Genomic DNA, 27,780 nt, shown 5'->3' with positions numbered 1-27,780 from the left:
GAGGGGTGTGTATGGGGATGGATGGATGAAGCGGTAGATAAGGGGTGGATGGACAAAGGATGGATGGAGAGGTGTGTATGGGGATGGATGGATGAAGGGGTGGATAAGGGGTGGATGGACAGAGGAGGGATGGAGGGGTGTGTATGGGGATGGATGGATGAAGGGGTGGATAAGGGGTGGATGGACAGAGGATGGATGGAGGGGTGTGTATGGGGATGGATGGATGAAGCGGTGGATAAGAGGTGGATGGACAGAGGATGGATGGAGGGGTGTGTATGGGGATGGATGGATGAAGCGGTGGATAAGGGGTGGATGGACAGAGGATGGATGGAGAGGTGTGTATGGGGATGGATGGATGAAGCGGTGGATAAGGGGTGGATGGACAGAGGATGGATGGAGGGGTGTGTATGGGGATGGATGGATGAAGCGGTGGATAAGGGGTGGATGGACAGAGGATGGATGGAGGGGTGTGTATGGGGATGGATGGATGAAGCGGTGGATAAGGGGTGGATGGACAGAGGATGGATGGAGGGGTGTGTATGGGGATGGATGGATGAAGCGGTGGATAAGGGGTGGATGGACAGAGGATGGATGGAGGGGTGTGTATGGGGATGGATGGATGAAGCGGTGGATAAGGGGTGGATGGACAGAGGATGGATGAAGGGGTGTGTATGGGGATGGATGGATGAAGCGGTGGATAAGGGGTGGATGGACAGAGGATGGATGGAGGGGTGTGTATGGGGATGGATGGATGAAGCGGTGGATAATGGTGGATGGACAGAGGATGGATGGAGGGGTGTGTATGGGGATGGATGGATGAAGCGGTGGATAAAGGGTGGATGGACAGAGGATGGATGGAGGGGTGTGTATGGGGATGGATGGATGAAGCGGTGGATAAGAGGTGGATGGACAGAGGATGGATGGAGGGGTGTGTATGGGGATGGATGGATGAAGCGGTGGATAAGGGGTGGATGGACAGAGGATGGATGGAGGGGTGTGTATGGGGATGGATGGATGAAGCGGTGGATAAGGGGTGGATGGACAGAGGATGGATGGAGGGGTGTGTATGGGGATGGATGGATGAAGGGGTGGATAAGGGGTGGATGGACAGAGGAGGGATGGAGGGGTGTGTATGGGGATGGATGGATGAAGGGGTGGATAAGGGGTGGATGGACAGAGGATGGATGGAGGGGTGTGTATGGGGATGGATGGACGAAGCGGTGGATAAGGGGTGGATGGACAGAGGATGGATGGAGGGGTGTGTATGGGGATGGATGGATGAAGCGGTAGATAAGGGTGGATGGACAGAGGATGGATGGAGGGGTGTGTATGGGGATGGATGGATGAAGCGGTAGATAACGGGTGGATGGACAGAGGATGGATGGAGGGGTGTGTATGGGGATGGATGGATGAAGCGGTGGATAAGGGGTGGATGGACAGAGGATGGATGGAGGTGTGTGTATGGGGATGGATGGATGAAGCGGTGGATAAGGGGTGGATGGACAGAGGATGGATGGAGGGGTGTGTATGGGGATGGATGGATGAAGCGGTAGATAAGAGGTGGATGGACAGAGGATGGATGGAGGGGTGTGTATGGGGATGGATGGATGAAGCGGTGGATAAGAGATGGATGGACAGAGGATGGATGGAGGGGTGTGTATGGGGATGGATGGATGAAGCGGTGGATAAAGGGTGGATGGACAGAGGATGGATGGAGGGGTGTGTATGGGGATGGATGGATGAAGCAGTGGATAAAGGGTGGATGGACAGAGGATGGATGGAGGGGTGTGTATGGGGATGGATGGGTGGATGAAGCGGTGGATAAGGGGTGGATGGATGGACGGGTGGATGAAGCAGTGGGTGGGTGGATAGATGGATGGATCAGAGGTGGTGGACGGATGGATGGGTGGATGAAATGGTGGATAAGAGGTGGGAGGGTGAGTGGGTGGGTGGATGCATAAGTGGTGGATGGAGAAGGAGGAGATCTGATGTGCGACCGTCACTCACCGATAAAAGCTGAGACAGGTCGGATTTTCCTGCCATGTTTCTGCCTCTTGATAGCGATGGTGTCCTGCAGAGGGGAGAGCAGGGTGACCCCAGAGCCGGGTATGGGGGGTCCCCTCCCTGCCTTGGGGGGTGGGGGGCTGGCAGAAGGGCCAGCCGGGCTGTGCCCTCTCCCCATTGCTTACAATGCTGGTTCCCAGCTCATCGTCCGTGATCTCTTCCTGATCCCTCAGCTGGTTCCTGGGGGGCTGGTCCAGTGGGGTCCCCCCAGAACTCCCGGGCCCGCCCTGCCCCTCGGAGAGCTGTTGGAGGTGGGTGATGTGCCGGGTCTATGGGAGGGGGGAGAGAGATTATTGGCATGACCCAGGGGTCAGAGGGGACTGAGGAGGGTTTGGGGGGCTGAGGGAAAAGGTAAGGGTGGGGTACAGCTTCTGTATTTGAGAGGAGAGAGGGGGAAGTGGGGGTCCTGTGGACATGTGGGGTTGGGGAGATGGGGGTCTAGGGGTAATGCAGTGGGAGTGGGGGGGTGGGGCCGTGGGGTGTATGAGGGCCGGTGAGGGGCTGAGAGTGTGAGTGAGCAGGGAGGGTCAGTGCTGGGGGTGGCTGTGGGGAGATGGGGGTGACTGTGTGGGGATGGGAGTCAGTGTGGAGGACTGAGGATGACTGTGGGGGACTGGGGGTCTCTGTGGGGGGTGGGAATATCTGTGGAAGACTGGGGGTCAATGTGTGGGGCTGCAGGTCTCTGTGTGGGGCTGGTGGTCAGTGTGGGGGTCTGGGGTGACTGAGGAGTCTGGAGGGTCATTGTAGGGGGCTGGGGAGTCACTGTGGGGCTGGGAGCCAGTGTAGACAGCTGGGGGTCATTGGGGGGCCAGGGTCATTGGGAGACTGGGGTCACTGTGGAAGGTTGGCGGTGACTGGGGGGCTAGAGGCTCATTGGGGAGCCGGGGTCACTGCGGCAGGCTGGGGGTGACTGGGGGGGCTGGGGGTGACTGGGGGTTGGGGGGTCATTGGGGGGCCAGGGTCACTGCGGCAGGCTGGGGGTGACTGGGGGGCTGGGGGTGACTGGGGGCTGGGGGGTCAATGGGGGGCCAGGGTCACTGTGGCAGGCTGGGGGTGACTGGGGGGCTGGGGGTTCATTGGGGAGCTGGGGTCACTGTGGCAGGCTGGGGGTGACTGGGGGGGCTGGGGGTGACTGGGGGGCTAGAGGCTCATTGGGGAGCCAGGGTCACTGCGGCAGGCTGGGGGTGACTGGGGGGGCTGGGGGTGACTGGGGGCTGGGGGGTCATTGGGGGGCCAGGGTCACTGTGGCAGGCTGGGGGTGACTGGGGGGGCTGGGGGTGACTGGGGGTTGGGGGGTCATTGGGGGGCCAGGGTCACTGCGGCAGGCTGGGGGTGACTGGGGGGGCTGGGGGTGACTGGGGGCTGGGGGGTCATTGGGGGGCCAGAGTCACTGCGGCAGGCTGGGGGTGACTGGGGGGCTGGGGGTTCATTGGGGAGCCGGGGTCACTGGGGGGGCTCACCAGGATCTTGTGGGTGTTGTACAGCTCCTCCAGCAGCTCCTCCACGATGGAGTTGGTGAGATACGTCACCACAGACAACTTCACCTCGCTGGGGACAAATGGGGGAGGGGGGTCAGAGACTGGGCAGCCCCCCCAAGCCCTCCTTGGGGACCCCCCATACGCACACTGCCCCTCCCCCCACAGCTCCCACGCCTGCCCCTGTCCCCACTCCACGACTCACTTCAGCTTGTTCTGGATGTCCTGCCCGGCCTGCTCCAGCAGTGCCCCCCGGATGAAGTTGCGGGGGACAGTCACCCGCTCCGACACGGCCCCCAGCATCTTGTTGTGGCCCTCGGCCGCCTGCATGGCCCTGGGGCAGAGCTCCTGGGTCAGTGTCACCATGGACTCCAGGATCACCTGGAAGGGACCCCGCTGGTCAGAAAGGGGTTCCCTCGATACACCAAGTCACCCCCAAGTGCCCCAGAGCTGGGCCCCCCACACTGAGCTCCCTTAGTAACACATAAGACCTGGGGTCCCCCCAAACTGAGCCCCCAACCCTCCTAATGAGACTCAGGGTCCCCCAAGCCTCTCAGTGAGACCCAGTGTCCCCCCAAACTGAGCCCCTCAGCCCCACAAGTGAGACCTGGGGTACTCCCATACTGAATCTCCCAACCCCCCCAGGGAGACCCAAGGACCCCGGCTCATCACCTGCAGCTCCTTGTCCACGGCCTTGGAGACCTCATTGGCCACAGACTCCAGCCGCTGTCGGACGGGCCCGTCGCTCGCCAAGATGTGTCCCAGTTCGTAGAGGCTGGGGAACAGCTGGGGGGAGAGAGAGCGTACACAGGGGGGCGGGGTGAACAGGGACAGGTGTGCGTGGGGGGAGGGGCTACAGTGTGCAGCTATGGCATTATTTGGGGAGTTTGTTCCTAGGCCAGGGATGGAGGATCCAGCTGTGTACAGCTGTGGCAACACTGGGGGAGGCTGTGTCCCACGAGGGACAGAGGATACCGCTGTGGCTGGGGATAGAGGATCCAGACCTGACAACATCTGGAGAGCTTGTTTCTGGGCCAGGGATAGAGGCTACAGTGGTGGCAACATCTGGGGGGGGCTCTCGTTTCTGGCTGAGGATAGAAGGTCCAGATGTGTCGACATCTGCAGAAAGAGTGTTTAGCCAAAGATATGGAGTACCGCTGTGGCAACATCTGGTGACAGTGACTGGGCCAGAGATGGAGGATCCAGCTGTGCAGACAGTGGCCACCAGAGGGTGCAGTCGTAGCATCATCTGGGGTGGTAGTTTGTATCTGGCGATGGAAGAGCCAGTTGTGTCAACATCTGCAGAGGCAGTGTCAGGGACACGGGATACAGCTGCGGTAACATCTGGAGAGCTACTGTCTGGGCCAGCAGGACTGGATGTGGCCTAAGCTAGAGGAGCCAGTGTTCAGACAGGGGTGCTGCGTACAGATGTGGGGAACATCTGGGGAAAGGAGAGACAAAGAAGAAAGGCAGGCGGAAAGTGAGACCGAGGGGAAGGGGATGGGATCAGATGGGAGGGAGGAACAGGGGACGGACAGAGAGGGCTGGGGATGGAGGGAATGGGCAGGGCCCAGACGGAGGGGTCTGTCTCACCGCCCGCGAGTTCTTGGCCTCCTTCATGAGCTCCCGAGCGTAGAGCACCTCCTCCTGGACGGTATCGGCAGGGCAGCTGTGCAGAGCCCTCACCTCCTCCTGAACCCGCAGGCACAGCCGTCTGATCATCTGCTGGGGGACAGGGCTATTCGCAAAACCCCCAGAGCCAGCCGAGACCCCCGCCCTGGGGCCAGATCAAAACCAGCGCCCCCTAGAGGGGAAAGGCCCCGTGTCCCATTCCTGGCCTCCCTGAGCCAGCCAGTTTCACCCTGGGGCCAGGTGGGAGCTGGCGCCCCCTAGAGGGGAAAGGCCCTGTGTCCCATTCCCCACTCCCCTGAGCCAGCCAGCCCCCCTGCCCGTGGTGGGCGGTACGGGGAGATGGGAACGTTTACTTGCTCGGCGCTGCTGGTGCCGATCCCCTGCTGGAGTCGGAATGCCTGCTCCTGGGAGAACTTCTGGGAATGGCCATTTCGGAGGAGGCACCATTGGATCTGGGGGGAGGGGAGGGAAGAGAGAGAAGCAGATGAGAGCCCCCTTGGGATCCTCCCTGTCACGGAGTGTGGGGGAGTCAGGGGCCTGTACCCCCCACATCCTGCAATTTACCGTGACTCCCAGCCAGCCAGTAACACAGAGGTTTATTAGATGGCAGGAACACAGCGTAGAACAGAGCTTGTAGGTACGGACACCGGACCCCTAAGTCAGGTTCATCTTGGGGGGCAGGGAGGCCAGACCCCAGGTCTTGGCCCCCCTCCATTTCCCCAGCCAGCTCCAAACTGAAACTCTCCAGCCCCCCATCTGCCTTTGTCCCTTTCCCAGGCCAGGAGCCACCTGACCCCTCTGTTCTCCAACACCGTCACTGGGCACCTTGCCGGGGAGGGCCCAGGCCATCAGCTACCAGGAGACCGGGCGTCGGCCATTCTTGTGCAGACACCATCACACCCGCCCCCTAGGGCTCTGCACCAGTCACACCCCTTTATCCCCCCACCTAGATGCTTACTAACTGCATACGGGAAATTGAGGCACCCACGCAGTATTCAGAAAAAACATTAAGAACATTCCCACTTCATCACACCCCCACCCCCTCCAACCGAGCCCCGAGGGCTCCGGGCTCTACCCACCTTCTGCCACACCTCGTTCGTCCTCTCTGGGGCACTGCGGTAAGCGGCTGTAATGTCGCTCATGGGGAAGGACATGTACTTCAGGGTGTAGTTGCTGTAGGGAGGGGTGTGAGGTTAAATGGGAGGAGGTGTTGGGAAAGGGCCCCCAGATACCCAGGGACTTACCCTTCACATCTGTCAGAGTTATGGTCTCACTTCCTCCCAGTTATCTAACCTCCTCCTCCCACTGTTATCACAAACCCCGTCTCCCCATTATCATCCCCTGTTCCTCCTCCAGTCACCCTCCAACCAAGTTCTTGTCTGCTCATTATCCCAGACATTGTCCACCACCCTCGTATCATCCAGCCATTCCAACCCAACCCAAACAACCCACCACTCCAATGCCCCTTCCAATAACCCAACTCAACTCCACCCAACCAAGGACCCAAGCCAACTGCACCCAACCAAAGACCCAACCTAACTCCACCCAACCAAGAACCCAAGCCAACTGCACCCAACCAAGGACCTAACACCACTTCACCCAACCAAGAACCCAACTCAACTCCACTCAACCAAGACCTCAACCCAACTCCACTCAACCAAGACTCCAAGCCAACTCCACCCAACCAAGACCCCAAGCCAACTCCACCCAACCAAAAACTCAATCCAACCCAACTCTACTTAATCACTAATTCAATCCAACTCAACCAACGTAACCCAACCAAGAACCCAAACCAACTCAGCCCAACCTAACCCAACTCTATGCAAGTAATAATCCAGTCCAACTCAATCTAACCCGACTCTATTCAATCAGTAACCCAAGCCGACTGAACTGAACCAATAACCCAACCCAACCCAGCCCATTCAGTAACCCATCCACCCAACAAATGCACCAGTAATCCACTCAAACAACCCAATCACCTACTCAACAACCTAACGGCCTCAACTCAGCACAACCAATCCACTCCCCAACTCAACTCAAAACCATCCAGGCAACTCTGCTAGTCCACACACGTCCCCAGTAAAAATGAATTACAAATAATTAAGCAGCAAGCAGGCATTAAAGACCGGAGAAATTACACTTGTTATCAATGCTAAGCATGCAGACCGAGGATGAGGTGCAGGTTGGGGGGCACCCCGGGATGTCAGGGGCTGACACTCAACCAGGAAGTCCCCCTCCAGACTCACTTCTCCAGGGCTCGGGCGACGTCATGGAAGCCAAGTGCCGTTGTGTTGTTCCGGTCCCAGGCGATGCTCCTGCAAAGGGGAGATCCAGGCTGGGTCACCCAACATTGGGGTCCTTCTAGCCCCACACTGTGATGACACACCAGATGAGACCCTGTTCCCTGCCTTGGCTAACACAAACTGTCCACCCTCCTCCTTTCCAGTGGAACCCCCTTCCCCATATTCTCCAACAGAGACCCCCCTCTTCTGCTGTTCCCACCAATAGCTCTCTCCTCCCTTCCTCCCTCCAACAGAGCCCCTCTTCCGTATCCTGTTCTGTGCTTCCTAGTCCCATGGGATCCTTCCCCTCAGTTCTCCCCTCCCCACTCCAATCTCTGTTCCTGCCCAATGGTAGCCTCTCTCCCAACCCCCAAATCCCCCCACTTCCCCTGACAGGACCCCACAAGTCCCAATCCCCCTGCAAATCCTCCAATGGGACACCCTCTCCTGGCCCACCCAATGAGACCCCCTCACACCAGCCCCAATCCCCCCACTCTCCTGCCACTGAGAGCCCCGCTACCCCACCCCCTCAATCTGCACTCACTTCCCCCGCTCGGATCTTACTTCCTCCCCCAACCCCAATCCCCTCCATGAGACCCCCTCCCCCACCCAGTCCCCCTGATGCGACCTCCTGCTGCACCCCAGGGTCCCCTTCCTTCCAGGAGCCCCCACCGGAGGGTGCTGTTGATCTGCAAGGCTTTGGACAGCATCTTGGCCCCCAGGTCCTCCATGCCGTTCCCACTCAGGTCCACCTTGCTCAAGCAGGTATTACTGCCAAGGGCATTGATGAGGATGCTGGTCCGAGACTTTAACCGTGAGTCGGACACAGAGAGAGACTGCAGGGACTGGGGGGAGAGAGGGAAGTCAGCCCTGGTATCCCCTGCCCCACCTCAACTCTGCTAGTTCCCCTCAATCCCGATCCACAGCCCCCTGCCTTTGAGCAAATTTCACTTTTCATGAAGGACAGACTCACACAATCTTCCTCCTGAATCAGCTGTACAATCTTGTGAAGTATGTCCTCCAGCGTCCTGGAGAGAGAACACAGAAGCCAGGCATAAGTGCCCAGAGGGGTGGGACGAGGCTGGGAGGTAAATTCACCAGCCCAACCACTGACTTGGCTATAAGCTAAACAGGAACATGCTAATTGTTCTAGGACACTTATTCTAGAGCCCTTCCCTTCATGTTCTAAGTTGGGTGGGTTCTGGATTGCTGGACTCTACAGCACCCACCTCAGCAGAGTTGCACCATTGCTAGGCTAGTGTTCTAGGTGACACATTCTAGACTCTTTCCCCATGTTCTAGACTGAGCATGTCCTGGATAATTGGGTTCTACAGAGTCAAACTCAGTAGACTCATAACATTGCTTGGCTAGTCTTCTAGGTCATCCATGCTGTATCATTTCCTTCCATGCTCTAGGCTTGGTGGGTTCTGTATAATTGGACTGCATAACGGCAACCTAATCAGAGATGCAAAACCTCTTGGCCAGCTTTCTAGGTCACCCAGCTGGGGAGGTTCTAGATAGCTTTTCTACTTCCTCTATTCTCCATTTCTGTCAGATGTTTGCAGCATAGTCTAATTGGTCTAGAATGGTTCCCATTAGGCACCAATGCTCATCCAGTGGGTCTAGAAGCTTGTAATGGAGCCCAGCACCCATCCAATGAGTCTAAAATGGGTCCCATGGAGCCCAATGCCCATATAAAGGGTGTAGAGTGGGTCCCATGGGTTCATTGCCCATCCACTGAGTCTAGAATGGTTCACATGGAGCCCAACATCCATCCAGTGGGTATATGGGGTCCAATGACCTTCTAATGGGTCTCAAATGGTTCTCAGGGAGCCAGTGCCCATCCAGTGGGTCTAGAAAGGGTCCCATGGAACCCAGCATCCATCCAATGAGTCCAGACTGGGTCCGATGGAGCACAACTCCTCACTAGAAAAGGTGAGCTCGGAGGAAAATAGGTTTAGAAGATGCTCCTCAAGGACTTCTCTCTCCCAGGGAGGTGGGGGTGAACGAGATGAGACAGAAGGTGGATGACAGAAGTGTTCACCCACCGGGACTTGACGCTGAAGTTCTTGCCCAGCCAAAGGTGTCTGAGGGATTTGTTCTTGCCCAGAGCAGGGACCAGTGTCAGCAAATCGGAGTCAAAACCTGGAGCAAGTGGTGGGAGAAGAGGAACGTCAGGGGGAGCTGAGATACTGTCCCCTCCCCCAGGGCAGGGATGCAGGGACTCGAGGGCAGGTGGACAGACTCACCGTTGTCGGAGATGTCTAGGCTCCCCACGGCAGTGACCCCCAGGAGCTGCTCCTGCAGGACCTGAGCCCCCAGCGAGCGCAGCTGGGAGAGAGAGAGAGAGAGAGTGAATGAGAGAGTGGAGGAGGGAAAGAAGGAACGATTGAAAGAACAAGGAAACAACGCTGGGAGGGAAAGAATGAGGGAAGAAGACAGGTGAGGGAGAATGAGAGAACGAGATCGGAGGGAAAGAACGGGAGAATGAGATGGCAAAAGAATGAGGGACTGAGATGGGGAGGGAAAGAACGAGGGAATGAGAAATAACGAGAGAACGAGATGGGGAAGTAAAGAAAGAATTAACAGACGGCCCCTCCCCCACCAAGCATAACAAAGCCCCTCCACTCTCCCCCTCACAACGCACAGCCCCCTCCTGGCCCCCCCTCACCTCGCAGCCGCTCAAGTCCAAGTGAATGTCACTCAGGTGGGTGTTGGCCGAGAGACCCTGGAATAGAGACCTGGGGAACATGGGGTTAATGGGGTCAGAGGGGGTGACTCCCACTAGCCTCCCCAACACACAGTGAGCAGGGGGTGCAGGGCACAGGGCAGGGCCCATCCCCACCAGCAGGGGGCGCAGGGACACACACACACACACACACACACACACACACACACACACACAGGGCAGGACCCATCCCCACCAGCAGGGGATGTAGGGACACACACACACACGCGCACACACACACACATACACGGTAGGGTCCATCCCCACCTGCAGGGGGCATAGGGACACACACACAGACACACACATGCACACACATACACATACACGGTAGGGCCCATCCCCACCAGCAGGGGGCGCAGGGACACACACACACACACACACACACACACACACACACACACAGAGGGCAGGGCCCATCCCCACCAGCAGGGGGCACAGGGACACACACACACACACACACACACACACACACACAGAGGGCAGGGCCCATCCCCACCAGCAGGGGGCATAGGGACTCACACACACACACACACACGCACACGCACACGCACACAGAGGGCAGGGCTCATCCCCACCAGCAGGGGGCGCAGGGACACACACACACACACAGGGCAGGGCCCATCCCCACCAGCAGGGGGCGCAGGGACACACACACACACACACACACACACACAGGGCAGGGCCCATCCCCACCAGCAGGGGGCGCAGACACACACACACACAGGGCAGGGCCCATCCCCACCAGCAAGGGGCACAGGGACACACACACACACACACACACACACACACACACAGGGAAGGGCCCATCCCCACCAGCAGGGGGCGCAGGGACACACACACACACACACACACACACACACACAGAGGTCAGGGCCCATCCCCACCAGCAGGGGGCGCAGGGACACACACACACACACACACACACACACACACACACATACACACAGGGAAGGGCCCATCCCCACCAGCAAGGGGCACAGGGACACGGACACACACACACACACACACACACACACACAGGGAAGGGCCCATCCCCACCAGCAAGGGGCACAGGGACACACACACACACACACAGAGGGAAGGGCCCATCCCCACCAGCAGGGGGCGCACACACACACACACACACACACACACACACACACACACACACACAGAGGGAAGGGCCCATCCCCACCAGCAAGGGGCACAGGGACACACACACACACTCACCTCAAGGCGTCCAGGGGCATTTTCGTGCCCGACAGGCTGACGTGGTTCAGCGCGTAGGCGCTAGAGAAGAATTGCTTGAAGGACAGCTGGGAGTCCTTGGCTTTCCTAGAGACGGAGACAGGCCGGGAGCCCCCAGAATTAAGGGGGGGCCTGCCCCAGAGGGACCCTGATCCCTGTGGAAAGGGTGCGCAAGGAGGCATGGGGGGGTCAGTCTAATTGGGATCCCCCTCGCTGGGAAATTGGGGTGCAGGAGGCAGAGGAGGGGTCTCTGTAATGGGGACCCTGCAGCTGGGAACTTGGGGTGCAGGGGAGGAGCTTACATGATGGGGATTCCACAGCTAGGAAATAGGGGGGCAGGGGACCCCAACACTCACCTGTGCGAGAAGGTGTTCCGGGAGAGGTTGAGGTAGCTAAGCCGAGTGCAACATCCATGCAGCAGCGCCCCGAATAACTGGGGGGGACAGAGAGAGAAAGGGATCGAACCCCCCGCTCCCCACAACGGCCCCTGCAGGGCGAGGCTGGGATATCCGGGAGGCCCCTCGCCCCAGCCAAGGCTACTGCCCCGCTCCCCCCGGCGCCCCCGGCTGGTCGCCCCTCACCACGTCGACGGCGCAGTCGGTGCCGGACAGCTCGAGGCGGACGAGGGCGTTGGGCTGGGCCAGGAAGGAATAGAAACCCTGCGGGGAGAGAGGGAACGAAATGGGGCGACGGACGGAGATGGGGGGTGTGTGTGTGCCCCACAGAGCCCCCGCTCCCTGCCCCATGGCGCCCCCTGCCCCACTCCCACCTCCCTGCCCCATGGTGCCCCTGCCCCACTCCCTGCCCCATGGCGCCCCCTGCTCAGCCTCCCACCTCCCTGTCCCATGGCGCCCCCTGCCCCACTCCCACTTCCCTGCCCCATGGTGCCCGCTGCCCAGCTCCCACCTCCCTGCCCCACGGCGCCCCCTGCCCCACTCCCACCTCCCTGCCCCACGGCGCCCGCTGCCCAGCTCCCATCTCCCTGCCCCACAGCGCCCCCTGCCCCACTCCCACCTCCCTGCCCCATGGCGCCCGCTGCCCAGCTCCCACCTCCCTGCCCCACGGCGCCCCCTGCCCCACTCCCACCTCCCTGCCCCACGGCGCCCCCTGCTCAGCCAACCACCTCCCTGTCCCACGGCGCCCCCTGCCCCACTCCCACCTCCCTGCCCCATGGCGCCCGCTGCCCAGCTCCCACCTCCCTGCCCCACGGCGCCCCCTGCCCCACTCCCACCTCCCTGCCCCACGGCGCCCCCTGCTGTCACTCACGTTGGCCTCCTCGCCACCCAGCAGCCCAGGGTTCTTGCTGAGGTCCAGGTGCTGCAGGGAGCTGCTGAAGGCCGGGTTGGCCCCCAGGGTCTGACAGAGCCCAGCCAGCCCTGGGAGGGGACGGAGGGAGGTGAGTGGGGGGAGCTGGGACCCCCTGCCCATCCCCCACCCTGCCCCTCTGGTTGGAGAGCTTCTTCCTCCCCCATTGTGCCCACAGATCTCCCCTCCCCCCAGCCCCCCGCTACCTTTCGGGGTGACCCCAGTCCTGCAGAGCCCGAGCTGCCGCAGCCCCTTGGGGAAGTAGAGGAATTGCTGGCTCAGGGAGATGAGACCTGCACAGGGGAGGGAGAGGGAAGAGATTAGGGGAATCCGGGAGGGGGTGAGAGCAAAGATGGGGGCAGGACAGGGGGAGGACATGGGGGGGTGTGTACTGGGGCCTGGGGGGATATTGGGGGTGCTGAAAGTTGTCAAGATCTGGCAGGACATTGGGGGGTGCTGGGGGGTGTCCAGCGCTAGGGGATACTGGGGGGGACATTGGAGGTGCTGGGGGAACACTGGGGGGTGCTGGGGTGCATTGGGGAGAGCTGGCGGGTGTCTGGCACTGGAGAACACTGAGGGTAATGGGGGGCTCGGGGATACTGGGGGGACATTGGAGGTGCTGGGGGAACACTGGGGGGTGCTGGGGTGCATTGGGGAGAGCTGGCGGGTGTCTGGCACTGGAGGACACTGAGGGTAATGGGGGGCTCGGGGATACTGGGGGGACATTGGAGGTGCTGGGGTGTGTCCGGCACTAGGGGATACTGGGCGGATATTGGGGGTGCTGGGGGGCGTCCGGCGCTAGGGGATACTGGGGGGTCATTGAAGGTGCTGGGGGAACACTTGGGGGTGCTGGGGGGTGTCAGGTGCTGGAGGACACTGTGGAGACATTGGATGGTGCTGGGGGAGACTGGAGGCTACTGGGGGACACTGGGGGGCACTGGGGGGTCCCCACCTTTGTCTTCAATCTGGTTGTGTGACAGCACCAGGCTGTGCAGGGCTGAGCCGGGGTTGTCTCCCAGAGCGTAGGTCAGTTTGAGCGCGAAGTCCCTGCGCCAGAGAGAGTCGGGGGGTGATGCCCTGAACCCTGAACCCCAGCCCCTCCCCCAACCCAGCCAGTCCCCATCCTGGGGTCAGATCAGAGCCGGCGCCCCCTAGAGGGGCTGTGCCCCGTGCCCCGTTCCCCACCCTGGGGCCGGGTGGGAGCCGGCGCCCCCTAGAGGGGACGAGCCCTGCACCCCGTTCCCCGCCCTGGGGCCGGGTGGGAGTCGGCGCCCCCTAGAGGGGACAGGCCCTGCATCCTGTTCCACGCCCTGGGGCCGGCCGGGAGCCAGCGCCCCCTAGAGGGGACGGGCCCTGCATCCTGTTCCACGCCCTGGGGCCGGGCGGGAGCCGGCGCCCCCTAGAGGGGACGGGCCCCGCGCCCTGTTCCCCACCCTGGGGCCGGGTGGGAGCCGGTGCCCCCTAGAGGGGACAGGCCCTGCATCCTGTTCCACGCCCTGGGGCCGGGCGGGAGCCGGCGCCCCCTAGAGGGGACGGGCCCTGCGCCCCGTTCCCCGCCCTGAGGCCAGGTGGGAGCCGGCGCCCCCTAGAGGGGACAGGCCCTGCATCCTGTTCCACGCCCTGGGGCCGGGCGGGAGCCGGCGCCCCCTAGAGGGGACAGGCCCCACGCCCCTTTCCCTGCCCCGGGGCTGGGTGGGAGCCGCCGCCCCCTAGAGGGGACAGGCCGCGCGCCCCGTTCCCCACCCTGGGGCTGAGTGGGAGCCGGTGCCCCCTAGAGGGGACGGGCCGCACGCCCCATTCAGCACCCTGAGGCCGGGCAGGAGCCAGCGCCCCCTAGAGGGGACAGGCCGCGCGCCCCGTTCCCCACCCTGGGGCCGGGTGGGAGTCGGTGCCCCCTAGAGGGGACGGGCCCTGCGCCCCGTTCCCCGCCCTGGGGCCGGGTGGGAGCCGGCGCCCCCTAGAGGGGACGGGCCCTGAGCCCCGTTCCCCGCCCTGGGGCTGGGTGGGAGTCGGCGCCCCCTAGAGGGGACGGGCCCTGCATCCTGTTCCACGCCCTGGGGCCGGGCGGGAGCCGGCGCCCCCTAGAGGGGACGGGCCCCGCGCCCTGTTCCCCACCCTGGGGCCGGGTGGGAGCCGATGACCCCTAGAGAGGACGGGCCCTGCGCCCCGTTCCCCGCCCTGAGGCCGGGTGGGAGCCGGCGCCCCCTAGAGGGGACAGGCCCTGCATCCTGTTCCCCGCCCTGGGGCCGGGCGGGAGCCAGCGCCCCCTAGAGGGGACAGGCCCCGCGCCCCTTTCCCTGCCCCGGGGCTGGGTGGGAGCCGCCGCCCCCTAGAGGGGACGGGCTGCGCGCCCCGTTCCCCGCCCTGGGGCCGAGTGGGAGCCGATGCCCCCTAGAGGGGATGGGCCGCACGCCCCATTCAGCACCCTGAGGCCGGGCGGGAGCCAGCGCCCCCTAGAGGGGACAGGCCGCGCGCCCCGTTCCCCACCCTGGGGCCGGGTGGGAGCCGGCGCCCCCTAGAGGGGACGGGCCCTGCATCCTGTTCCACGCCCTGGGGCCGGGTGGGAGCCGGCGCCCCCTAGAGGGGACGGGCCCCGCGCCCTGTTCCCCACCCTGGGGCCGGGTGGGAGCCGATGACCCCTAGAGAGGACGGGCCCTGCGCCCCGTTCCCCGCCCTGAGGCCGGGTGGGAGCCAGCGCCCCCTAGAGGGGACAGGCCCTGCATCCTGTTCCACGTCCTGGGGCCGGGCGGGAGCCGGCGCCCCCTAGAGGGGACAGGCCCTGCATCCTGTTCCACGCCCTGGGGCCGGGCGGGAGCCGGCGCCCCCTAGAGGGGACAGGCCCCGCGCCCCTTTCCCTGCCCCGGGGCTGGGTGGGAGCCGCCGCCCCCTAGAGGGGACAGGCCGCGCGCCCCGTTCCCCACCCTGGGGCTGAGTGGGAGCCGGTGCCCCCTAGAGGGGACGGGCCGCACGCCCCATTCAGCACCCTGAGGCCGGGCGGGAGCCAGCGCCCCCTAGAGGGGACAGGCCGCGCGCCCCGTTCCCCACCCTGGGGCCGGGTGGGAGCCGCCGCCCCCTAGAGGGGACAGGCCCCGCGCCCCTTTCCCTGCCCCGGGGCTGGGTGGGAGCCGCCGCCCCCTAGAGGGGACGGGCTGCGCGCCCCGTTCCCCGCCCTGGGGCCGAGTGGGAGCCGATGCCCCCTAGAGGGGACGGGCCGCACGCCCCATTCAGCACCCTGAGGCCGGGTGGGAGCCAGCGCCCCCTAGAGGGGACAGGCCGCGCGCCCCGTTCCCCACCCTGGGGCTGAGTGGGAGCCGGTGCCCCCTAGAGGAGATGGGACGCCTGCCCCTTTCCCTGCCCCGGGGCTGGGTGGGAGCCGGCGCCCCCTAGAGGGGACGGGCCGCGTGCCCCGTTCAGGGCCCCGGGGCTGGGTGGGAGCCGCCGCCCCCTAGAGGGGACGGGCCGCGTGGCCCGTTCAGGGCCCTGGGGCCGGGTGGGAGCCGCTGCCCCCTAGAGGGGACGGGCCGCGTGCCCCTTTCCCTGCCCCGGGGCTGGGTGGGAGCCGGCGCCCCCTAGAGGGGACGGGCCGCGCGCCCCGTTCAGGGCGCTGGGGCCGGGTGGGAGCCGCTGCCCCCTAGAGGGGACGGGCCGCGCGCCCCTTTCCCTGCCCTGGGGCTGGGTGGGAGCCGCTGCCCCCTAGAGGGGACGGGCCGCGTGCCCCGTTCAGGGCCCTGGGGCCAGGTGGGAGCCGGCGCCCCCTAGAGGGTAGCGGGAGTTTTTGGGGGGCTCACTCACGTTTTTAACCCCACGTTGTCCAGCACCAGCTCCTCCAGGTGATGGGACTTGCTGAGCGTGTGCAGAACCTGCTCGGCGACCTCGGAGCTCTGGGGAGATGGAAGGAGACAGAGAGCGCAGGGGAGAGATGCGGGGACCCCCCGGCCAAGCAACAGGGGGTGCTGGGGAGGCATAGCCCCCTGGAGTCCCTATGGGGGAAATTCTGGGGGTGCAGGGGATGGTTTGGGGGGCAGGGTGATTCCTGGGTGGTTTGGGGGTTCTGTGCGGTTTTGGGGCTGCAGGGGATGAATTGAGGGCTGAGGAAGTTTTGGGGTGCAGGGCAGTTTGTGGGCATAGAGGAGGAGGGATTTGGGTGTACAGAGTATTTTCATGGGTAGAGAAGGGGTTTGGGATTGATGGTGGGTTGTGGGGTGCAGGAGAATGTTTCAGGGCACAGACAAGTGTTCTGGAGTGCAGGGGATTTGGGGGTACAGAGATATGAGACAAGAAAGTTTCAGGGTATAGAGGAGGGTTTTGGCTTCAGAGGGATGGGATTTGGGGGTGCAGAAGGGAATTTTGGGGTACAGATAGAGTTTGGGGATGTAGAGGAGGGTTTCTGGGTGCAGGGTGGCTTTTGGGGCACAGACCAGGGTTTTGGGATGCAGGGGGGTTGGGGATGGGATTTTGGGGCAGGGTTTTGGGGTGCCAGGGTGGGATATCGGGCATAGTGGAGGAGGGGGTTGGGGACCAGGAGATGTTTTGGGGTGCAGGGGAATGTTTCAGGGCATAGAGGGGCAGGATTTGGGGTTCAGAGGAATTTGAGCATCCAGTGGAGATTGTGTCCAGGAAACTTTGAGTCAAGGGGTGGGTTTTGGGATCCAAGGGCGGGTTTTGGGGCACAGGGACATGTTTGGGGGCCCAGGGGAGGGATTTTGGGGCCCAGGGGCATGTTTGCGGGCACAGGTTGGGTTTGGGGACAGGGTGGGTTTGGTGGTCTAGGGGTGGGTTTTGGGGTCCAGGGGCAGCTTTTGGGGGCACAGGGGTGGGTTTTAGGGGGTACCTACCAGCCTCAGGTCCTTGCAGTGCAGCCGCGTGAACCAAGGGTTGTAGGCGAGGGCAGCGACGATCAAGGCCAGGTCCCTACGGGGAGAGTCACGGGGAAGGGGGTGAGTGCCCCCACATCTGCCAGCACCCCCACCGCGCTGATGGGGGAGGAGTGCCCCAGGAGGGTCTGATGGGGAGAAGAGGGGCTGGGGTGTCTGTGGGGATGCAGGGTATTGGGGTACTGCCAGGTGGGTTTGGGGGTATAGATGGGTTTCAGAGGTTCAGGAAGTATTGGGGGGTTGGGCTAGGTTTGGGGGGTACGGGGTACTGGAACACGGGTACATGGGCTATTGTGGTGCTGGCAGTGGGTATTGAGGGCACGGGGGGTTGGAGAACTGGATTTTTGGAGGTGCAGAGGGTATTGGGGTACAGGACTATTGGGGTGCTGGAAAGGGGTATTGGGATACAGGCAGGGTGGGGTACAATTTTTGTGGGTCTGGGGGTATTGATGTACAGGTGGGTTGGACTACCAGTTTTTGGGGGTGCAGGGTGTCAGAGTACAGGGATATCAGGGTGCAGGAATATTGGGGTAGGGGGTATCAGGGTATGTGGGCACCTGGTACAGTGTATTGGGGTAAAGGTGGGTTGGCGTACTGGCTATTGGGGTATCAGGATACAGGGTATCTGGGTGCAGGGTACTAGAGCACAGGTATTGGGGTACAGGGTACCAGCGTATGAGGTGTCAGAGTAAAGGTGGGTTGGGGTGCTGGTTTCTAGGGGTGCAGGGGTATTGAGGCATGAGGTATGGGGGTGTGGGCCCAGGAGTATAAGAGTACAGGGGGCATTGGGGCACAGCATACCTCGGAAGGGAATATTGGTACTATTTCAGGGGGTGCTGGGATGGGGTGCAGTGTATTGGGGTGCAGGTGAGTCGGGGTACAGGTGGGTGGGATTCCAGATTTTGCAGGTGCAGGTGGAATGGGTACAGGGGGAATCAGGGAATAGGGGAATTGGGGTGAAGGGTTATAGGGGTACAGGGGTATCAGGTTATGTGGTATTGGGGTGCAGGGTTATCAGGGTACAGGGGTATCGGGTTATGTGGTATTGGTGTTCAGGGTTATCAGGGTACAGGGGTATCGGGTTATGTGGTATTGGTGTTCAGGGTTATCGGGGTACAGGGGTATCGGGTTATGTGGTATTGGGGTGCAGGGTTATCAGGGTACAGGGGTATCGAGTTATGTGGTATTGGTGTTCAGGGTTATCAGGGTACAGGGGTATCGGGTTATGTGGTATTGGGGTGCAGGGTTATCAGGGTACAGGGGTATCGGGTTATGTGGTATTGGTGTTCAGGGTTATCAGGGTACAGGGGTATCGGGTTATGTGGTATTGGGGTGCAGGGTTATCAGGGTACAGGGGTATCGAGTTATGTGGTATTGGGGTGCAGGGTTATCAGGGTACAGGGGTATCGAGTTATGTGGTATTGGGGTGCAGGGTTATCAGGGTACAGGGGTATCGGGTTATGTGGTATTGGGGTGCTGGGTTATCGGGGTACAGGGGACATCGGGGAGTCCCTCACCGGCTTTCCAAGTGGCTGAAGTCCAACAGGTTGAATTCCCGGTTGTCAGCCGAGTGGTAGATGGTGTCGACATCCTGGAAATGGGGGGAAGGAGGATGAGAGAAATGGGGGGACCCATGTCCCCACCCAAGAGCCCTGGGCAAGGGGACCCGCCCCTTCTCCCCCACTGCCTCCTCCAGCCCCTCCTCCGCCTTCCTTTCCCCCCACCCCATCCTACCCACTGCATTTCCTCCTCCCTCCCCTCCTCCTGCCCCCCAACATCCAGCCCCCCCATACCTACCCACTGCACCTCCTCTGCCCTCCCCTCCCCCTGCCTCCCACACCTCCAGGCCCCCCATACCTACCCACTGCACCTCCTCTGCCCTCCCCTCCCCCTGCCCCCCACACCTCCAGGCCCCCCATACCTACCCACTGCACCTCCTCTGCCCTCCCCTCCCCCTGCCCCCCAACCCCCAGCCCCCCATACCTACCCACTGCACCTCCTCTGCCCTCCCCTCCCCTACCCCCCAACCCCCAGCCCCCCCATACCTACCCACTGCACCTCCTCCGCCTTCCCCTCCCCCTGCCCCCCACACCTCCAGCCCCCAATATCTACTCACTGCACCTCCTCTGCCCTCCCCTCCCCCTGCCCCCTCACCCCCAGCCCCCCCATACCTACCCACTGCACCTCCTCTGCTCTCCCCTCCCCCTGCCCCCACACCTCCAGCCCCCCCATACCTACCCACTTCACCTCCTCTGCCCTCCCCTCCCCTACCCCCCAACCCCCAGCCCCCCCATACCTACCCACTGCACCTCCTCTGCCCTCCCCTCCCCTACCCCCCAACCCCCAGCCCCCCCATACCTACCCACTGCACCTCCTCTGCCCTCCCCTCCCCTACCCCCCAACCCCCAGCCCCCCCATACCTACCCACTGCACCTCCTCTGCCCTCCCCTCCTCTACCCCCCAACCCCCAGCCCCCCCATACCTACCCACTGCACCTCCTCTGCCCTCTCCTCCCCTACCCCCCAACCCCCAGCCCCCCCATACCTACCCACTGCACCTCCTCTGCCCTCCCCTCCCCCTGCCCCCACACCTCCAGCCCCCCCATACCTACCCACTGCACCTCCTCCGCCCTCCCCTCCCCCTGCCCCCACACCTCCAGCCCCCCCATACCTACCCACTGCACCTCCTCTGCCCTCCCCTCCCCCTGCCCCCACACCTCCAGCCCCCCATACCTACCCACTGCACCTCCTCCGCCCTCCCCTCCCCCTGCCCCCCACACCTCCAGCCCCCCCATACCTACCCACTGCACCTCCTCTGCCCTCCCCTCCCCCTAGCCCCCAACCCCCAGCCCCCCCATACCTACCCACTGCACCTCCTCTGCCCTCCTCTCCCCCTGCCCCCCACACCACCAGCCCCCCCATACCTACCCACTGCACCTCCTCTGCCCTCCCCTCCCCTACCCCCCAACCCCCAGCCCCCCCATACCTACCCACTGCACCTCCTCCGCCTTCCCCTCCCCCTGCCCCCTCACCCCCAGCCCCCCCATACCTACCCACTGCACCTCCTCTGCCCTCCCCTCCCCCTACCCCCTCATCCCCAGCCCCCCATACCTACCCACTGCACCTCCTCCCGGCAGCACAGCCCGTTGTAGTCGCAGAGGGCGGCGTAGGTCTCGGAGAACCCCCCTGCCAGGGAGACAGAGAAAGCCACCGACATCAGTGTGGGGGGGCTCCCCTGGCCCCCTCCCCGCCCCCCAGTCCCCTCCCCCACATTCTCCCCCCCCCACTCACCGCAGATGCTGTGGCTGGTGGAAGTTGAACTCTCGGAGTTGGGGGACGTGTCCCGGGGGGTCTCAGGGGTCCTCAGACAGCTGTGGGGGAGGCACGATGTCAGGATGCCTGGGTTCTATCCCCTCCCCCGCTCCCTGCAGCCCAGTGCCCCCTGCTGCCCCCCGCCCCGCTCCCTGCAGCCCAGTGACCCCCAGTGACCCCCTCACTCCCTGCAGCCCAGTGCCCCCTGCTACCCCCCGCCCCGCTCCCTGCAGCCCAGTGACCCCCAGTGACCCCTCACTCCCTGCAGCCCAGTGCCCCCTGCTACCCCCACCCCACTCCCTGCAACCCAGCATCCCCTGCTGCCCCCCACCCCGCTCCCTGCAGCCCAGTGACCCCTTCACTCCCTGCAGCCCAGTGCCCCCTGCTGCCCCCCGCCCCGCTCCCTGCAGCCCAGTGACCCCCAGTGACCCCCTCACTCCCTGCAGCCCAGTGCCCCCTGCTGCCCCCCGCCCCACTCCCTGCAGCCCAGTGACCCCCAGTGACCCCTCACTCCCTGCAGCCCAGTGCCCCCTGCTACCCCCCACCCCACTCCCTGCAGCCCAGTGACCCCCAGTGACCCCTCACTCCCTGCAGCCCAGCGCCCCCTGCAACCCCACCCCACTCCCTGCAACCCAGCATCCCCTGCTGCCCCCCACCCCGCTCCCTGCAGCCCAGTGACCCCCAGTGACCCCCTCACTCCCTGCAGCCCAGCGCCCCCTGCTGCCCCCCGCCCCGCTCCCTGCAGCCCAGTGACCCCCAGTGACCCCTCACTCCCTGCAGCCCAGTGCCCCATGCTACCCCCCACCCCACTCCCTGCAGCCCAGCGCCCCCTGCAACCCCACCCCACTCCCTGCAACCCAGCATCCCCTGCTGCCCCCCGCCCCGCTCCCTGCAGCCCAGTGACCCCCAGTGACCCCTCACTCCCTGCAGCCCAGCGCCCCCTGCTGCCGCTGCCTGGCTCTGTGCAGCCCAGCGCCCCCCTCACTCCCTGCAGCCCAGCGCCCCCTATTGCCCCTGCCCTGCTCCCCGCAGCCCAGTGCCCCCTGCTACCCCCCACCCTGCTCCCTGCAGCCCAGAGCCCCCCAGTGACTCCTCACTCTCTGCAGCCCAGCGTCCCCTGCTGCCCCCCACCCCACTCCCTGCAGCCCAGTGACCTCCAGTGCACCCCACACTCCCTGCAGCCCAGTGACCCCCTCACTCCCTGCAGCCCAGCGCCCCCAGTGACCCCTCACTCCCTGCAGCTCAGCGCCCCCAGTGACCCCTCACTCCCTGCACCCCAGAGCCCCCCAGTGACCCCTCCCTCCCTGCAGCCCAACGCCTCATGCTGCCCCCCCCTCTCCGGGGCGCACTCACCCCGCCGTGGGGCTGGGGAAGATCTTGCCGAGAGCCGCGTTGACGTGCTGGGTGACCTGCTCGGCGCTGGCCGGGCTGGGGAATTTGAAGCTGTAGGTGGCTTTCTCCGTGTCCACCAGGATCTGAGAGACGGGGGCCGGGAGACGGGGGGAGATTGGGGGGTGGGGGCGGGGACCAGGGGGGAATCGGGAGGGGGGAAGACAATGAGAACATTTCTCACCAAACGCAAATTATTCCCATTGCTAAGAGCTGATCAACTCCCCACCACTACCCAAGAGCATGGGGGGGAGGGCCAGCAGGGGGCACTGTCCCCAGGCCGGGGGGGGCAGTAACAGCGGGGGGGACACAGGGCGGAGGGGCCAGCAGGGGGCACTGTCCCCAGGCCGGGGGGGCAGTAACAGCGGGGGGGGACACAGAGCGGAGGGGCCAGCAGGGGGCACTGTCCCAGGGCGGGGGGGGGCAGTAACAATGGGGGGGACACAGGGTGGAGGGGCCAGCAGGGGGCACTGTCCCTGGGCGGGGGGGGCAGTAACAGCGGGGGGGGACACAGGGCGGAGGGGCCAGCAGGGGGCGCTGTCCCTGGGCAGGGGGGGCAGTAACAATGGGGGGGACACAGAGTGGGGGGCCAGCAGGGGGCACTGTCCCTGGGTGGAGGGGGCAGTAACAGCAAGGGGGACACAGGGCGGGGGGCCAGCAGGGGGCACTGTCCCCAGGCCGGGGGGGGTAGTAACAGCGGGGGGGACACAGGGCGGGGGGCCAGCAGGGGGCACTGTCCCTGGGCGGGGGGGGCAGTAACAGCAGGGGAGGGACACAGGGCGGAGGGGCCAGCAGGGGGCACTGTCCCTGGGCGGGGGGGGCAGTAACAGCAGGGGAGGGACACAGGGCGGAGGGGCCAGCAGGGGGCGCTGTCCCTGGGCAGGGGGGGCAGTAACAATGGGGGGGACACAGAGTGGGGGGCCAGCAGGGGGTGCTGTCCCTGGGCAGGGGGGGGGCAGTAACAGCAAGGGGGACACAGGGCGGAGGGGCCAGCAGGGGGTGCTGTCCCTGGGCAGGGGGGGCAGTAACAATGGGGGGGACACAGAGTGGGGGGCCAGCAGGGGGTGCTGTCCCTGGGCAGGGGGGGGCAGTAACAATGGGGGGGACACAGGGCGGGGGGGCCAGCAGGGGGCACTGTCCCTGGGTGGAGGGGGCAGTAACAGCAAGGGGGACACAGGGCGGAGGGGCCAGCAGGGGGCACTGTCCCTGGGCGGGGGGGGGCAGTAACAGCAGGGGAGGGACACAGGGCGGAGGGCCAGCAGGGGGCGCTGTCCCTGGGCGGGGGGGGGGCAGTAACAGCAGGGGAGGGACACAGGGCGGAGGGGCCAGCAGGGGGCGCTGTCCCTGGGCAGGGGGGGTAGTAACAATGGGGGGGACACAGAGTGAGGGGCCAGCAGGGGGTGCTGTCCCTGGGCAGGGGGGGTAGTAACAATGGGGGGGACACAGAGTGAGGGGCCAGCAGGGGGTGCTGTCCCTGGGCAGGGGGGGCAGTAACAATGGGGGGGACACAGGGCGGGGGGGCCAGCAGGGGGCGCTGTCCCTGGGTGGAGGGAGCAGTAACAGCGGGGGGTACACAGGGTGGAGGGGCCAGCAGGGGGCACTGTCCCTGGGTGGAGGAGGCAGTAACAGCGGGGGGGACACAGGGTGGAGGGGCCAGCAGGGGGCACTGTCCCTGGGTGGAGGAGGCAGTAACAGCGGGGGGGGGACACAGGGTGGAGGGGCCAGCAGGGTGCGCTGTCCCTGGGTGGAGGAGGCAGTAACAGCGGGGGGGACACAGGGTGGAGGGGCCAGCAGGGGGCGCTGTCCCAGGGCGGGGGGGGCAGTAACAGCGGGGGAGGGACACAGGGCGGAGGGCCAGCAGGGGGCGCTGTCCCTGGGTGGAGGGGGCAGTAACAGCGGGGGGGACACAGGGTGGAGGGGCCAGCAGGGGGCACTGTCCCAGGGCGGGGGGGGCAGTAATAGCAGGGGGGGCAGCAGGGGGAGCTGTCTTTGGGCCGGGGGGCACTTACCTGGCAGTGGTTTATTGTGTTTAATGTTCGAATTTCCAAGACATTGAAGGAGCTTTCGACCTGGGGAGAGACGGGAGAAATGAGTGTGTGTGTGTGTGTGTGTGTGTGTGTCAGTGTGTTTGTGTTTGTGCGAGTGTCCATGAGTGTGTGTGTGTGCCAGTGTGTTTGTGTTTGTGCGAGTGTCCATGAGTGTGTGTGTGTGTGTCAGTGTGTTTGTGTGTCTGTGTTTGTGCAAGTGTCCATGAGTGTGTGTGTGTCGGTGTGTTTGTGTGTCTGTGTTTGTGCGAGTGTCCATGAGTGTGTGTGTGTCAGTGTGTTTGTGTGTCTGTGTTTGTGCGAGTGTCCATGAGTGTGTGTGTCAGTGTGTTTGTGTGTCTGTGTTTGTGCGAGTGTCCATGAGTGTGTGTGTCAGTGTGTTTGTGTGTCTGTGTTTGTGCGAGTGTCCATGAGTGTGTGTGTGTCGGTGTGTTTGTGTGTCTGTGTTTGTGCGAGTGTCCATGAGTGTGTGTGTGTCGGTGTGTTTGTGTGTCCTGTGTTTGTGCGAGTGTCCATGAGTGTGTGTGTGTCAGTGTGTTTGTGTGTCTGTGTTTGTGCGAGTGTCCATGAGTGTGTGTGTGTCGGTGTGTTTGTGTGTCTGTGTTTGTGCGAGTGTCCATGAGTGTGTGTGTGTCAGTGTGTTTGTGTGTCTGTGTTTGTGCGAGTGTCCATGAGTGTGTGTGTGTGTCAGTGTGTTTGTGTGTCTGTGTTTGTGCGAGTGTCCATGAGTGTGTGTGTGTCAGTGTGTTTGTGTGTCTGTGTTTGTGCAAGTGTCCATGAGTGTGTGTCCATGTTTGTGTGCCTGTCCCCGTGTCCCCGTGTCCCTGCTGGCCGGGCCCCACGTGCGTCTCACACTCACCTTGGCCGGCACTTTCAGCCCGAAGACGTGGAGCCGCCAGGCCGTCAGTACCTGTGGGGAGCAAGCAGCCCCCGTGAAACGAGTGCGGGGAGACGCCTTGATTCCCCACCCCCCCGCCACAGGGCTCAGAGCGCAGTCAGCCCTGGGGAGAACGACATCAAAGCTTCTGGGGTGACTCATGGAAAGAGGGTCTGGGGGGGCTGCAGGTCCAGAGTGAGGGGCACCAGTGGGGAGGGGGCAGGGCTGGGTTGGCAGGGGCTGCAGGTCAGGAGTGAGGGGCACCAGCAGGGCTGGGGGGGGCTGGGCTGGCAGGGGGCTGCAGGTGGGGAGTGAGGGGCACTGCCAGGCTGGGGGGGCAGGGCTGGATTGGCAGGGGCTGCAGGTCAGGAGTGAGGGGCACCAGCAGGGCTGGGGGGGGGCTGGGCTGGCAGGGGGCTGCAGGTGGGGAGTGAGGGGCACTGCCAGGCTGGGGGGGCAGGGCTGGGTTGGCAGGGGCTGCAGGTCAGGAGTGAGGGGCACCGGCAGGGCTGGGGGGGGACCCCCAGTGACCCCTCACTCCCTGCAGCCCAGCGCCCCCTGCTGCTCCCTGCCCCGCTCCCTGCAGCCCAGTGACCCCCAGTGACCCCTCACTCCCTGCAGCCCAGTGCCCCCTGCTACCCCCCACCCTGCTCCCTGCAGCCCAGAGCCCCCCAGTGACTCCTCACTCTCTGCAGCCCAGCATCCCCTGCTGCCCCCCACCCCACTCCCTGCAGCCCAGTGCACCCCACACTCCCTGTAGCCCAGTGACCCCCAGTGACCCCCACACTCCCTGCAGCCCAGGAGAGGGAGGGAGAGACACCCCCCCCAGCCAGTAACTCACCAACACACGATCCTCAAACTTCCTAGGCTTGGTTTCAAGCTTCACCTTCAGCAGCAGAGGGTTGGGCGGGCGGCTCAGGACCTTGCGAATGCTGTCTGCAAAGGGGGGAGGGGATCAACGCTGGGTGGCCCCCCAGCCCCGTCCCCAGCAGGGTGGGACCACGCAATTCACCTCCCAGCCCCCGCAATAAGGTCTGCAGCAGGGGGCACCATGCCACAGGGAGCGGGGACAGTGGGGGCGCTGGGCTGCAGGGAGCAGGGTGGGGGGCAGCAGGGGGTGCTGGGTTGCAGAAAGTGGGGTGGAGGCAGCAGGGTGGGCGGCAGCAGGGGGCACTGGGCTGCAGGGAGCGGGGTGGGGGGCAGTAGGGGGCGCTGGGTTGCAGAGAGTGGGGTGGAGGCAGCAGGGTGGGGGCAGCAGGGGGCGCTGGGCTGCAGGGAGCGGGGTGGGGGGCAGCGGGGGCGCTGGGCTGAAGGGAGCAGGGTGGGGGGCAGCAGGGGGCGCTGGGCTGAAGGGAGCGGGTGCAGCAGGGGGCGCTGGGCTGCAGGGAGCGGGGTGGGGGCAGCAGGGGGCGCTGGGCTGCAGGGAGCGGGGTGGGGGGCAGCAGGGGGCGCTGGGCTGCAGGGAGCGGGGTGGGGGGCAGCAGGGGGCGCTGGGCTGAAGGGAGCAGGGTGGGGGGCAGCAGGGGGCGCTGGGCTGAAGGGAGCGGGTGCTGCACGGGGCGCTGGGCTGCAGGGAGCGGGCTGGGGGCAGCAGGGGGTGCTGGGCTGAAGTGAGCGGGTGCAGCACGGGGTGCTGTGCTGCAGGGAGCGGGGTGGGGGGCAGCAGGGGGCGCTGGGCTGAAGGGAGCGGGTGCAGCAGGGGGCGCTGGGCTGCAGGGAGCGGGGTGAGGGGCAGCAGGGGGCGCTGTGTTGCAGGGAGCGGGTGCAGCAGGGGGCGCTGTGTTGCAGGGAGTGGGTGCAGCAGGGGGAGCTGGACTGCAGGGAGCAGGGTGGGGGGCAGCAGGGGGCGTTGGGCTGCAGGGAGCGGGGTGGGGAGCAGCAGGGGGCGCTGGGCTGCAGGGAGCAGGGTGGGGAGCAGCAGGGGGCGCTGGGCTGCAGGGAGCAGGGTGGGGGGCAGCAGGGGGCGCTGTGTTGCAGGGAGCGGGTGCAGCAGGGGGCGCTGGGCTTCAGGGAGCGGGGTGGGGGGCAGCACGGGGCGCTGGGCTGAAGGTAGTGGGTGCAGCAGGGGGCGCTGGGCTGCAGGGAGCAGGGTGGGGGGCAGCAGGGGGCGCTGGGCTGCAGAGAGCGGGGTGGGGGGCAGCAGGGGGCGCTGGGCTGCAGGGAGTGGTGTGGGGGGCAGCAGGGGGCGCTGGGCTGAAGGGAGCGGGGTGGGGGGCAGCAGGGGGCACTGGGCTGCAGGGAGCAGGGTGGGGGGCAGCAGGGGGCGTTGGGCTGCAGGGAACAGGGTGGGGGCAGCAGGGGGCGTTGGGCTGCAGGGAGCGGGGTGGGGGGCAGCAGGGGGCGCTGGGCTGAAGGGAGCGGGTGCCGCACGGGGCGCTGGGCTGCAGGGAGCGGGGTGGGGGCAGCAGGGGGCGCTGGGTTGCAGGGAGCGGGTGCAGCAGGGGACTCTGGGCTGCAGGGAGCGGGGTGGGGGGCAGCAGGGGGCGCTGGGCTGCAGGGAGCAGGGTGGGGGGCAGCAGGAGGCGTTGGGCTGCAGGGAGCGGGGTGGGGGGCAGCAGGGGGCGCTGGGCT

The 27,780-nt window shown here is 64.6% G+C and overlaps 1 protein-coding gene across 1 annotated transcript in view; it reads right to left on the bottom strand.

The window, feature by feature from the left end:
* Positions 1-26,145, bottom strand: part of CARMIL3 (capping protein regulator and myosin 1 linker 3) — a gene marked incomplete at its 5' end in the record, with an annotated part of 32,824 nt that extends 6,679 nt beyond the window's left edge. The window contains 29 exons of the mRNA XM_030542749.1: positions 2,008-2,071; positions 2,190-2,333; positions 3,525-3,612; positions 3,745-3,920; positions 4,212-4,325; positions 5,133-5,264; positions 5,525-5,623; positions 6,251-6,344; positions 7,418-7,486; positions 8,126-8,298; positions 8,427-8,481; positions 9,502-9,598; positions 9,703-9,784; positions 10,125-10,194; positions 11,391-11,495; positions 11,765-11,841; positions 11,990-12,067; positions 12,675-12,784; positions 12,920-13,006; positions 13,666-13,760; positions 16,506-16,594; positions 17,549-17,624; positions 19,105-19,178; positions 20,702-20,772; positions 20,878-20,957; positions 22,252-22,373; positions 24,297-24,356; positions 25,192-25,242; positions 26,051-26,145. Of these exons, the coding sequence (XP_030398609.1) occupies positions 2,008-2,071; positions 2,190-2,333; positions 3,525-3,612; positions 3,745-3,920; positions 4,212-4,325; positions 5,133-5,264; positions 5,525-5,623; positions 6,251-6,344; positions 7,418-7,486; positions 8,126-8,298; positions 8,427-8,481; positions 9,502-9,598; positions 9,703-9,784; positions 10,125-10,194; positions 11,391-11,495; positions 11,765-11,841; positions 11,990-12,067; positions 12,675-12,784; positions 12,920-13,006; positions 13,666-13,760; positions 16,506-16,594; positions 17,549-17,624; positions 19,105-19,178; positions 20,702-20,772; positions 20,878-20,957; positions 22,252-22,373; positions 24,297-24,356; positions 25,192-25,242; positions 26,051-26,145 (2,727 nt within the window). The remainder of the gene's footprint in view (positions 1-2,007; positions 2,072-2,189; positions 2,334-3,524; positions 3,613-3,744; positions 3,921-4,211; positions 4,326-5,132; positions 5,265-5,524; positions 5,624-6,250; positions 6,345-7,417; positions 7,487-8,125; positions 8,299-8,426; positions 8,482-9,501; positions 9,599-9,702; positions 9,785-10,124; positions 10,195-11,390; positions 11,496-11,764; positions 11,842-11,989; positions 12,068-12,674; positions 12,785-12,919; positions 13,007-13,665; positions 13,761-16,505; positions 16,595-17,548; positions 17,625-19,104; positions 19,179-20,701; positions 20,773-20,877; positions 20,958-22,251; positions 22,374-24,296; positions 24,357-25,191; positions 25,243-26,050) is intronic.
* Positions 26,146-27,780: the final 1,635 nt, after the last annotated feature.

Source organism: Gopherus evgoodei, unplaced genomic scaffold, assembly GCF_007399415.2.
Source record: "Gopherus evgoodei ecotype Sinaloan lineage unplaced genomic scaffold, rGopEvg1_v1.p scaffold_122_arrow_ctg1, whole genome shotgun sequence".
Lineage (NCBI taxonomy): Eukaryota > Metazoa > Chordata > Testudines > Testudinidae > Gopherus > Gopherus evgoodei.
The sequence above is the reverse complement of the archived record's forward strand: the minus strand, read 5'-3'. Positions and strand labels throughout refer to the sequence as shown.